This window comes from Homarus americanus, unplaced genomic scaffold (genome assembly GCF_018991925.1).
Source record: "Homarus americanus isolate GMGI-L3 unplaced genomic scaffold, GMGI_Hamer_2.0 scaffold32583, whole genome shotgun sequence".
Classification (NCBI taxonomy): Eukaryota; Metazoa; Arthropoda; class Malacostraca; order Decapoda; family Nephropidae; genus Homarus; species Homarus americanus.
This window is the reverse complement of record NW_024713129.1, coordinates 10,884,775-10,898,036: the sequence shown is the minus strand read 5'-3', so window position 1 is coordinate 10,898,036 and position 13,262 is coordinate 10,884,775. Positions and strand designations below refer to the sequence as shown.

At 48.9% G+C, this 13,262-nt stretch overlaps 1 protein-coding gene across 1 annotated transcript in view; it reads right to left on the bottom strand.

Moving 5' to 3' along the window:
- Window positions 1-618: 618 nt before the first annotated feature.
- Window positions 619-13,262, bottom strand: part of LOC121866992 — a 59,502-nt gene continuing 46,858 nt past the window's right edge. Inside the window, 2 exon segments of the mRNA XM_042366750.1 lie at window positions 619-3,511; window positions 3,513-3,911. Of these exon segments, the coding sequence (XP_042222684.1) occupies window positions 1,553-3,511; window positions 3,513-3,911 (2,358 nt within the window). The 3' untranslated portion in view covers window positions 619-1,552.

The window sequence follows — 13,262 nt, the reverse complement described above, 5'->3', positions numbered from 1 at the left end:
CGGTTAGAGCCACACAGAGAGCCTTTCGTGTTTGTTTTTTTTTTAACCATTCCGAAGGCTTATTTTTTTACCGGCCACACAGAGACCACTTTTTTGTTTTGTCTTTATGGCCACTTACAAGAAATTATCTCAACCCAAGTGCCAGTCAGAGAAGCTGTTGTGGGCCCTCGAGATAGAGTCAGTGATCAACAGTACAGGATATGGAGTCAAACACCACGTAACAGAAATATTTTATTACAAATTAAATCACAAACAGGTCAAACGTAAACACACACACACACACACACACACACACACACACACACACACACACTACAAATGAAAACTAAATACAACATTAACAACTTCACACACGATCTTACACACCATTTAAAGAGTTAGATGATTAATCAGTTATTAATTATTATTATTATTATTAGTCCGTCATTGTATAAAATAGTGACACGTAGAATAATGGGGATAAAACTAATGAGAAGGAGGGAAACTGAGATAAAATAAATATAGTTGGGGAGGGTAGAGATACGGGGAGAGAGTCAGTATTTACAATTATCTACGTGTCTCACCCTGGATTATCAGGGGGAGGAGGTCAGTGTCGCCGGGTCGTCTGGTTAATGGGAGGAGGTGGGGGACTTAACCTCGCAATCATTCACACAGGGGCTATACTGTCGTGTCTGGGGACCTCTTTAACACGACACTTTAGTCATGTTTGGGGCCCCTTGACACAGTCCTAAGTAAATACTTCTACAGTGAACAACAAAAATAATGATGACTGTTGGTGGAGAAGAATATTGAGTATGTGTTATCATAGTGACAGTTATGGCAACTTGGTCAGTGTGGGGGGGAGGGTGCAGGCAGTACTCCGACACACAGTGCATCGGAGGAGTGAGTGAGGAAGACACGATCATGCACTTTACCTTACCAAGACCCTACGTATGACCCAAATTAATCCTACAGGTTGGGGGCACGAGGCCGTATATGTGACCCATCACGGATACATACGGCCTTTGCCCCGGTTAGCCCCAACACCGCCGGCAGGTTGGGACCTTAGAGCTCGTGTACGCCTCTCCCAGAAGGTCAGCCTCCGTCAGCCCCTCCACAACAAGAAACCTGGGAGGTACTGAACACGCGCTGGGATTCCTGGTGGCGTAATACGACAATAAATAACGAAGAATAAATAGAGGGACAAGACACACACACAAACACACACACAGACACACGCAAAGGAAACAGCTCCTGTTGGGTGTGGAGCATCACACTGACCACCCGACGACTTGACTCGCTGGCTGGGGCAGGAGAGGTTACCCAGGGGAACCCTCCATGCCCGGTGCCGCATACTGGAGTGACTCGTGGCGCCTGAATGCCCGGCCGCGACTCACCGTGGGCGCCGCGGCTTGTGGTGGTGGGCGCGGGGCTGTGGCACGACTGGTGAGTCGCCAACCTTAGATAAAACCGAAGCCATGGTGACATGGCGGCTTTGGTGCAGCGCTCACTAATCTAGCCTCACGTCGCGCCCCCACGCTCCTCTTCTACAGGATGGGGACGATTTCGCTGTCTAGAAGTGACCCTTTTTGTGTAGAAAGGCGGGGTTGTCGTAAGATGAGATGATGGAGCGGGTGTCACCCTGACCACGGAACCGGAGACACAAGAAGGCGGACATGAGGCAAGACACGATGAGGATGGCCAGCAGGACGATGAGCGTGGCGGCGAACCCGGGCGTTGACATGCAGATGAGACCCGAGTGGTCCTCCACCTGGGGCGCCACCAACGTCGCCGTCTCAGACTCCCTGGGTTCGCTGTCGGTGCCTCCCTTCTTCTCCAGCACGAAGGAGAGATCCCGCGTTGACACAACTTGAATAACGCGGTTTACTCCAATGTCCTTCTGCTTCCTGTTTACTTCCTCTTCTCCCGCTGCCTCATCCACTCCCTCCGCCCCCTCTTCTTCCTTTGACTCCTCCACTTCACGCTTCGTGCGGCCCACCCCTGGGGCCTCGTAGCTGCCGCCTGGACCTACAGGACCGTCATCACTGCACTGGGCCGGGCACTGGTATCGGCAAATTTGGATGGTGCATTGGAAGTGAACCTCCATAGAGTCAGGGAACTTAAAGGCTTGGAAGTGAGCATAGGAGAGGACAGATGCAGATGACCCGAAGTTCTTAATCTTAGTGAACTTTGACATGAGTTTAGGGCGGGTGACGCAGCCTCTCTGATCTACCAGTTGAATAGGCGCTCGCTTACCATCGTGAGCCATGCAGTTACGAACCAACATGTCGAATTTATTATCATCATCCTTGATGGCGAGCACCATAGTCATAGTCTGACCTATCTTGACCAAGCCAGACACCTCGGAGGCCCATGGTCCCTTACCCACTTGGATCTGCATCCAACAACCTACATTGTCGCCGGCGAAATCTGCACGGACGACGTCTAACATGTCGACAGGGAATGGACGGAACGTGACGGACTTCTCATACTGGTCGTGCCAGGTGCAGCGTAACTTACGAGCTTGATCCCACACCTCCTGTACCTGTGGGTCGTACTGCACCACAATGGTGTTTTCGAAGAAAGTGCCGGAGCCGCTCTGGCTTCCGTAACCGTAGAGGCCATTCTCGGTGTTGCCGGTGGTGCCGCAGGCGTTGATGGACACGTCAAAGGTGGCTTGGGAGCGGCCAAGACCTGCCGGTAGGTGCACGCAGTTGACGTTACTGTAATGGCCCTTGCTAAACACTATGCCGTAGAAGGGTTTGTCGAACGAGATGCTCACCTTCATCAAGTTCTTCTCGCACTTCACGTCGAGAGCTGTGATCTTGGGCATCTCAGGAACGGCGGTGGGCCAGGGGTCGGCTGGTCCCAGTGACTCCGGTGGCACGTATGAGTTAGCTGAACCAGAAACGTCGACATCGGGGACACTGTAATCAACGGGGCCAGGGCCAGGGGCGGGGCCGGGGACGGGGGCAGAGATGGGGACTTGGGAAAAGAGAGGGGCCGCAGCTGGTACTGGTGGGAGATTGTAGATTGGTTGTGACTGTGATGCCGATGCTTGCTCAGGTGCAGAGTGTTGCTTGCGTTGAGGGGCAGCGACCGGGGCCTGTGCTGGGGCGATGACTTGACCCGAGAGAGCTGCTGGGGGGTGAGTTCCGTCACCCGGGAAAACATCAGCTTGCTTAGGTGCACCGTAACTTGGGTCTGGTGGAGGGGCTGAGTAGGTAGGCTGAGGAGAGGGTGGAGGAGCCGAGTATTGAGGCTGAATAGGAGGTGGGGGGCCAGAGTAAGAATTCTGTGGTGGTAGTGGTGGAGGGGGGCCGTTGTAGGAGTTCTGTGGAGGGGGGCCGTTGTAGGAGTTCTGTGGAGGGCCATTGTAGGAGTTCTGTGGTGGGGGATGTTGTAAGAGGGCTGTGGTGGGGGATGTTGTAAGAGGGCTGTGGTGGGGGTGGTGGGAGTCTTGCCTGGGGTGGGGGAGAGTAGTTGTTTGGTGGAGGTGGGGGGATTTTATAGAGGGGTGCTTGGTGATGGTTGGACTTGGAACCAGGGAACACTGGGGGAGGGGGTGGGGGGCGGAAGGGAGGACGCTGTCGTTTAGGTGGACCAAACGGTCGGTGAGGCGATGATGATCCGGTGCCTTCCTTGGGACTGGCGTGGGGGCCAACATGCTTGGGGTGCCCTGGCAGAACGAGGCTGCCGGGGGACACTGGCAATGGAAGTGGGATGGGGATGGCCAAAGGGCGGTGGGGAGCGTAAAGAGCGGCGTGACGATCTACAGACTCTATAGCAATCTGGTCTGGCACCTCCTGAGAGACCAGTTCTGCAGCCGCAGAGCGGTCCTGGGCGACGGGCTGAGCGCCCTGTAAGTCTGACACATCTTGGGGCTCTGCCGTCTTCACCTCCTCGGGAGCCTCCTTCTCGCTGCCCGCCACCTGTAACACAAACAAGAAGATCAATAACTTCACCAAGGACGTAATAAAACATTTTTATGAAAAAGTATTAAGGTACAACAATATGATAGCAGCCTGCACCAAGTCTCACCCACAGCCTGCACCAAGCCTCACCCACAGCCTGCACCAAGTCTCACCCACAGCCTGCACCAAGCCTCACCCACAGCCTGCACCAAGTCTCACCCACAGCCTGCACCAAGCCTCACCCACAGCCTGCACCAAGCTCACCCACAGCCAGTACCGAGCCTCACACACAGCCAGTACCGAGCCTCACACACAGCCAGTACCGGGCGTCACACACAGCCAGTACCGAGCCTCACACACAGCCAGTACCGGGCGTCACACACAGCCAGTACCGGGCGTCACACACAGCCAGTACCGAGCCTCACACACAGCCAGTACCGGGCGTCACACACAGCCAGTACCGGGCGTCACACACAGCCAGTACCGAGCCTCACACACAACAATAATGTGTCTGACATCGAGTACTAGAAAAAAGACAATAACTTGAGACTCCACATTTGCAGATCTTTACTCTGTATGCTAGAGAGAAGTCGTGTGTAGTGATGGTTATAAGATGTTCGCTCTGTGGCGTCTCTACAACTTAATGATGCCCTTGAAAGAATGTTTAGGGTGGAGGCTGGGTCAGTGAAGGCTGGAGAAAAGGTAGACGAAGCCTTGAATGAGGAAGAAGCCTTAAAGGAAGCACAAGAAGCCTTTGGAGAGTGTGGAGGGAGGGAGGGAGAGGCGGTGGGAAATACCAGTGGGTGGACCAAGAGAAAGCGTGCCCTCCCTCCCTCCCTCCAGAACACCCACGTATATTTTTTTTTCTTTGGTTGGGCAGGTTGGTGTGTGTGTGTGTGTGTGTGTGTGTGTGTGTGTGTGTGTGTGTGTGTGTGTGTGTGGTGTGTGTGTGTGTGTGTGTGTGTGTGTGTGTGTGTGTGTGTGTGTGTGAGAGAGAGAGAGAGAGAGTACGCGCGCAAAACAGGGATACGTACTCTTTCTCTTTCTCTCTCTCTCTCTTTGTGAGGAATAAGCAGAATGAAGAGAAGCAGAGATAGACAGACAGACAGACAGCAAAAGGAAAGTAGTAAAATGGAAAGAAAGAGAAAGAGATACACAGAAATGGGAAGGAAGGAAGCAGATGGGGAGAGAGTGAGAGGAGAGAGGGAGGGAGGGAGGGTTGTTGGTGTGGGTGGGGGAGGGAGGGAGGGTTGTTGGTGTGGGTGAGGGAGGGGGGTGGTGGTTGAGAGAGTACAGGTTTGACGAGTCAGCATCGTGAGTGTTCCTATTTCTCGTCGAGTCCCACTGACCTACTCGGGTACTCCTGCCGGGTCCTTCTGAGCTGGATTTCAGATTTCCTCGACCCCCGGGTACAGTTTTTCGGGTTCGTCAGCTGGGGTTTTCGCTCATTCTATCTCATCATCGGGTATTGTTTCGGGTTCGATTCCTCTCATCGTTATCACTGGGTCTCTTCACAGTACAAAACCCGGTCTGTGGTCCTATTATACTGGGCTTCGTGAAGAATGCCCTTAAGTACTGTATAATCTGTTCTCACTCACCCATTCTATCCTCCTTAACCTAGTCCAGCTCATCCTAACCTAACCTAACCTATCCTAACTTACCCTTACGTCACAAATCATAACCTAACTGAACCATCCCAACCCAACCCAACCCAACCCAAACTCATCTAACTCACTCCATTTGAACCTAAGTGACTTAACCTACTGAAATTCCAGCAAGCGTTAGTTAGTTTTTGTGGAAGGTAAACAGGTTGTGGAACAAGGCCGTGCATGTAGTAAATACTGGCAGAAGTTAGTTGACCTCATAACTAGTGGCTTGCCCAGTTGGTCAGCCAGCCAGCCAGCCTTACCTCTCCAGCACCACTTGACTGACTACCCCCTTCAGTCTCTCAGCTGTTCGTTCAAGGGGCCCTCCACCAGCTGCTGTTATCAAAAGACGAAATGATGAGGAAAGTAGCGTACATTGTGAATCTCCTCCCAGCGCCATTCGTGTTTGGAATATAAATGAGATGTCCCACAAACCTTCGTTCAAGGAGCGCTCAGCCTGACATTTTCGCCGCCTCCACCGCCAGCCCGACTTTCTTTGAAACTATGTAAGTAGTTTGTGGCATATCTAGCTGGTGGAGTTACACACACGCACACACACGCGCGTCCGCGCGTCCGCGCGCGCGGAGGCGTTTTATAGGTGTTTGTCTTGAAGAAACTTACGCAGATGTACACAGGGATATTGAGATAAGTCGGAGGGGTTGGTACATCCGCCTCTCCGCTCGTCCCTCCGCCTGGATAGGAGGAGGAGTAGGAAGTCTGGTGTGACTTGTGCCATTCATTGATGATGGACTGGCCACGCAGCCCTCCCATATTTACCTGTCTTAACCATCAGTGACACACACACACACACACACCTGAACCTACACCTAATTAGATCGTAGAGCGGTGGTGTGCACAGGGCGTCTATGTAGAGTCGCTTCATAGTCACTAAAACAATTGGCCACAGTTGCTGGGAGTGAGAGGACGTGTGGTGCTGAATACAGTACATACGAGACCGGGCTTTCTCCTCCTCATTACAGAATCGGAGAGTTCTTTCTGCCACGAACAAAAAATAATAGAAAAAGTCTTTACACTCCTATTCGAAACGGTACCGAACCGTAAATGAGATACTGAAGTACCATCAAGGGGAAAGACAAGCAGTTCAGAGACACTTTCCTTGTGTTCCGAATCTCAGGCGTGTAAAAGGTGACAGTAACAAAGGAATCAGCTACTTTAGAAAACAAAATGTGATTTAAATATAAAGTACAGGTACAGTAACTCCCAAGTGGTATAAATTAACCATATGAAAATAAGTGTAATTTAGGTATATAGTGTTAAAGTTTAGTTCTTTAGTTTAATGGTACAGTATATGTAAACCTTGTTGGGACGGCAGCCACTTTACAGGGGGTAATAATGGTCGTATAATCTAGTGATGATTTAATTAACCTTTGAGGATATATGGATTCGAAGCCTCAGTGAACCAGTTATATACGTTCTCAGGTCACCAGTTAGGGAGGATAACATTAACTTATGAACCTCTGGAAGTAACTCGAAGCCTTAGTGAACCAGATTCATTCTTACATGTTAACTTTGAGGGTATAACCTTAGCCTATGACCCTCTGAACAAACCTCGAAGCTTTAGTGAACCAGATTCATTTCACATTATAGCGTGTGAAGCTCCGAGACCCTGACCATAACCTTCCGTGTTCCAACGCTATAACGGAAGGGATGGAATACCTGGGTGTAACAACAGGTGACGGTAGATGGTGGTAGGTGGATTAATGTGTGGTGGACGGCTGGTACTGGGGGAGGGGGAGGAGGCGTTTATTGTTGTGATGATGGGGTGGCAAGAGGGAAGAGAGGGGGGAGGATGGGAGTTAATGTATATGATGGAGAGAGGGGGGGATAGGAGGATGGTGGGAGGGGGAGGGGGAGATTGGCAGGATGGTGTGAGGGAGGGAAGGAGGGGAAAGGAGTGTAGGACGGTAGGAGGAAAACATAACCCTGAGGAAAGAATAACATTAAAATATAACTAAGAAAAAAATAACACGAAAAAGTCTCTCTGTTCCATCCTCTTCCACAAAGCTTCTGGTTGTTGCCAAAAAAATACAATGAACCACAAAGAATTATAAGTTGCATCGTCTATTGCAAATCTCGCTGTAAAATTGTAAAAAAAACGAGTTATTACGAAGAACAAAACAAATTTGCCTCTATACAGATTACGTCTTTGACCATCTGTTGCAAAGATCGTGAGATCTTTGCAACAGCATAATTAAACACTAAGTAATCGTGTGTGTGTTGCAGTGATCGTATCTTTTGCAAAGGAATAATAATTAAAGACGAGATTTCATTTCATTCTTTTAAAATTTACGATTATTGCAACAACACAAAAAGCTTTAATTGATAAAGAACTGCTCTTTTATGATGCAAAGTTTGTGCCAGTTGCAGAAGAATACAATCAATAACTCAGCTTTTCGACCCAACATGACAAAGCTCGTGACAGTTGTAAAGAAAAGCTTCGTAAAGGAACAATTGCTGGGGTCTTGTTACCTCTTCAGTGTGTTAAATATTCAAGCCGACGCTAACCATACCCTGCCTGACCCCACTTGACCCCACACACACACACACACACACACCATCTTTACATTAAAAACTCGAACATCCACATCGTGAACTGAGCTAAAGGGGGAGGGGGGGTAGTGGCGGTGGTTGGTGGTGAGGGTGGGGTAGTGGTGGTGGTTGGTGGTGAGGGTGGCGTAGTGGTGGTGGTTCCAGGGTGGGGTCAGTGGTGGCAGAGGCGTGAGGGGTGTAGTGTGGTGGGGTAGTAGTTGGTGGAGAATTGGGGGTAGTGGTGGGTGGTTGGTGGTGGTGAAAGGGGTGAGGGGGGTAGGGTTGGTGAGGGTGGGGTGGTGGTGGTGGGGTGGGGTGGAGAGGGGTGGGGAGTGGTGGTGGTGGGAGGGTGGGAGGGTGGGCGTAGGTGAGGTGGTTGGTGGGTGGGTGGAGGTGGGTGGTGGTAGGTGGTGTAGGTGGGGTAGGGTGGTGGTAGGTGGAGGGGTGGGGTGGTGGTGGTGGTTGGTGGGAGTGGGGGGGTGGTGAGGGTGGTGGTGGGGTGGGTGGTGAGGGTGGGGTGGTGGATGGTGTGGTGGTGGTGGCAGGTGGGTAGTAGTGGTGGTGGTAGTGGCAGTGGGGTAGCAGGTGGTGGTAGGGTGTGGTGGTGGTGAGGTGGGGTAGTGTAGTGTGGTGGGGGGTAGTGGTGGTGGTAGTGGTGGTAGTGGTGAGGTGCAGGTGGTGGTAGTGGTGGTGGTGGTGTGGTGGGTGGTGGTGGTGGAGGGGTGGTGGTGGTAGGCGGGTGGTGGTGGTGGTGGTGGTGGCAGGTGGGTAGTAGTAGTGGTGGTAGTGGCAGGTGTGGTAGTAGGGGTGGTGGTGGGGTGTGTGGGTGGTGGGTGGGAGGTGGTGGTGTGGTGGTGGTGGTGGTGGCAGGTGGTGGTGGTGGCTGGCAGGTGGGGTGGTAGTGGCAGTGGCGGTAGTGGCAGGTGGTGGTAGTGGCAGTGGCAGTGGTGTGGTAGGTAGTGGTGGTAGGTAGTGGCGTCCGTATAAGTGACCTGTATATACCCCCCCCAGTATACATGGGTAGGTGACCCGGTACAGGTGGTACAGGTGAGGTGAGAACAATGTAAGGAGCGTGGGAAAACCTCGACACACTGCTACCTTACCTAGTTCTAAGACTGAGCCGGTCACCTCACTCACTCACTCACTCCCCTGCCCTCAACCCTCCATGCCCAGGTCACACCCTAATCTCACATGGGCCGAGCACTCGTCATTAACGCTGGTGAAACTTAACCCTTGTTCATCCTTCTTTTATGATCATTCAGGTTACGGCGCTGAAAATGGTGGTAAGATATTGTACTGACGCGTAAATAGTTTCCTGTCTTTATATTCATTCATTCATTCATTCATTCATTCATTCATTCATTCATCCATCCATCCATCCATCCATCCACCCATTCATTCATTCGCCCATTCATTCATTCATTCATTCATTCATATCCATCTATCTATCTACTTACCTATCCATTTATTTCATCTATGTATCTTTCAATCTATCTCTCTATCCATCAATCCAACTATGTGCTTTCTGACTTTCCATCTAAACGTGTATCATTCTCTCTCACACACACACACACAGGTATGATGTTATGTGATTGGCCTGACTAATATATTTCCGTCTATTTCCCGTCAAATTTGTGAAAGCTTCTTGAGTTAAAGGTTTATGGTGGTCGTCTCGCTTCGATCAATTTTCTGTCTGAGTTAGAATCTTCCTGGTGAGAGGTAGTGATGAGAATAGCCTCAACTTCTGTCTCACACTGTCACAAAACCCGGAAGACTCATTAGCCGCCCTGTCTCTTTCCCGTCAAAGCATATTGTCATTTTTCCTCCTGTGAACAATGACATAAATCCTGGAGTATTGTCATTTTTCCTCCTGTGTACAATGACATAAATCCTGGAATATCGTCATTTCCTCCTGTGAACAATGACATAAATCCTGGAATATCGTCATTTCCTCCTGTGTACACTGACATAAATCCTGGAATATCGTCATTTCCTCCTGTGTACAATCCTATAATTTTTTGAGCTCTAGTTGATATCGATAACATGAATAACACCTCCTAAAAAAAGATGTTCTGACCTGCATATACACGGTGGTAATGAGAGACTGACTGACTGACTGACTGACTGGCTTACTGACTGGCTGACTGGCTGGTAAGTGGAGCGAGCAGAGTGTAACAGATAGAGTCAAGCGTCACGGGTCTAATTATATTGTACACGGTGGCCCAACTATCGTGTTCCGCTACCTTTTATTCCCCCCCCCCCCTTACTCTTCCTCCTCTTACTCCTTCCTCTTTCTCCCTCTCTTCCCTCTTCTTTTTCCTCCTTCCCTTCCTCCCCCCCTCCTCCTTCTCCTCCTCCTAAACCTTTCCTAATTTTCCTCCTTCCTCCTCCTCTTCCTCTCTCCTCCTTCCTCCAGCTCTCTCCACACACACACACACACACACACACACACACACACACACACACAACACACAACTAAACAAATCGAAATATATTTATAAATCAAGACTCTGTGATAAAAAAAATACAAGACTTAATGGAAATATTGTCTTTAATTTCAAGGGATTGCTTTTGTTAACGTTGGCTGCTGAGGTAGATTTTTGTCAGGTTAGGTTAGGTTAGGTTAGGTTAGATTAGGTTAGATTAGGTTAGGTTAGATTAGGTTAGGTTAGGTTTTTAATTATGTGATCTGCTTATGGGTGTGTGTGTGTGTGTGTGTGTGTGTGTGTGTGTGTGTGTGTGTGTGTGTGTGTTCCTCTGTCCGTCCGTGTATTAGTCAGCAGGGTGAAGCTATGGGGCATTGGGGCAAGATTCTTTTTACGCCATTTGTCCTCTCGTCTTTAGGGGTAAATGTTAGCCAGTGCAGTTATCGAGTTGTCCGGTCTTCTTGGATTAGGGATCATTTCTTGTTACGTCATGACAGGAGGAAGTGAACGTCATTATTGTGAGTCGGATATAATCGTTACGTCATCGATGTTTGTTTTTATAACCCTTTACTGGAGACTGTTGATGACTATTAACCCCTTAACTATGATGACTTAACCCCTTGACTATGATGACTTAGCCCTACTAGATGACAACCCTTGACTATGATTATTTAACCCTAACTATGATGACTTAACCTCTTGACTATGATGACAACCTCTTGGCTATGATTATTTAACCCCTGACTATGATGACTTAGCCCCTTTACTACGATGACTTGACCTCTTGGCTATGATTATTTAACCCCTTGACTATGCTGATTTAACCCCTTGAGTACGATGACTTAACCCCTAGACTATGATGACTTAACCCCTTGACTACGATGACTTGAGACCCGGAAATAAAGATTAATAAATAAATTAATAAATAAGTAAATCATAACATACACGGTTAAATGAATAAACACGTACAGTAATATAATGAGTAAAGTTGTTTTTTTCATTCAGTAACAAAATTAAAAAATGTAAATAGAACAAATTTAAATCTATGTGGAGGTCGGCGTTCACTGATGTACACACACACACACACACACACACACACACACACACACACACAGGAATGTGGTGACGCTTGGTGGTGTTCTAAGCTGGCTTAGGTAAGGTCACATATAGACCCTCCCGGAGCTACCTGGGCTTCATGAAATATCGTCTTCAGGGTCTGTTTTCCGGCGGATTTACCATTGGACGATCGACCATACATACTTGAGTGGGGTAGCACCTTATTCCCTTGGACCCTCCCACTGCTAACCCAGTACTTTGAAATATATGTCTTAGAGGCTATTTTACCATCTGTTTCGTAAGGGATGGTCGACGGTGTGTACGCTTGTGGTTTAACACTGTACGGGCCCCGGTGAAGAGGTGCTCCAGTTCACACAAGTCCCGCACGGTGTTGGTGGTAAAGTGTGTGTACTGGGGGGAGAGAGAAAGGGGAGGAGGAGGAGGAGTAGGAGAGGTAGAGGAAAGATGGAAGGAAAAGAAAAATAGAAGGAAGGAGATAATAGAATAAGAAGTAGAGGAAATATTTTGTTTATTTGACTTATTCTAGAGGTTTGTGTGTTGAGTTTATTAACCACTTTAAGGACGATGGTTTAACCCTTTAAGGACGATGGTATGGTTTAACCTGTTTAGGCTATGATTTAATCCTTTGAACCATTTAATGACCATAGTAAAATTAATGATAGAGAGAGAGAGAGAGAGAGAGAGAGAGAGAGAGAGAGAGAGAGAGAGGCCAGATTAAATATTACTCATATTTACAAACACCAGAAAGAAACAAAATGTTTTAACTGTTTGACTGCCGAGTGTTTGACTGTCCTGACTGGTTGACTGTCTCGACTGGTTGACTGTCTCGACTGGCTGACTGTCTCGACTGGTTGACCGTGACTGGACTGGTTGACTGTCTCGACTGGTTGACTGTCTCGACTGGCTGACTGTTGACTGTCTCGATTGGTTGACTGTCTCGACTGCTTGACTGTCTCGATTTGACTGTCTCGACTGGTGGTCTCGACTGGCTCTGTCTCGACTGCTGACTGTCTCGACTGGTTGACTGTCTCGACTGGTTGACTGTCTCTGACTGTCTGACTGACTTGGGACAGTCTGACTGGTTGACTGTCTCGACTGGTTGACTGTCCTGACTGGTTGACTGTCTCGACTGGTTGACGGTCTCGACTGGACGTCTGACTGGCTGAAGAAGTCACCAGCAGCAACTCTCAGGTGAACACGTAAACCATCTCAAGTGTGTGTGTGTGTGTGTGTGTGTGTGTGTGTGTGTGTGTGTGTGTGTGTGTGTGTGTGTGTGTGTGTGTGTGTGTGTGTGTGTGTGTGTGTGTGTGAAGAGAAAGAAGAGCGGAAAGTAAGGAAGAGAAAAATATAGATTATAAAATGTGAGACAACAGAGAGAGAGTGTTTACCCTAAGAAGAGGAGAGAGAGAGAGAGGGGGGGGTGATATGACTGGTTCCCCCTACACACCTGCTTCTACCTGGTCACCATCATGTTATTCACCCGAGAATTATCACGGTAGCAACGCCATAACCTAACCTACAAAAACAAATAAATAAATAAATAAATACGACAAAATAACACGCAATAGTAGTAAAGGAAAATATAAATTAAATAAGTATATAATAATAAAATAAGACCAAATAATCTGATTGGTAAGTAGATGGCCAATAAGGATTCTGAGCACACTCCT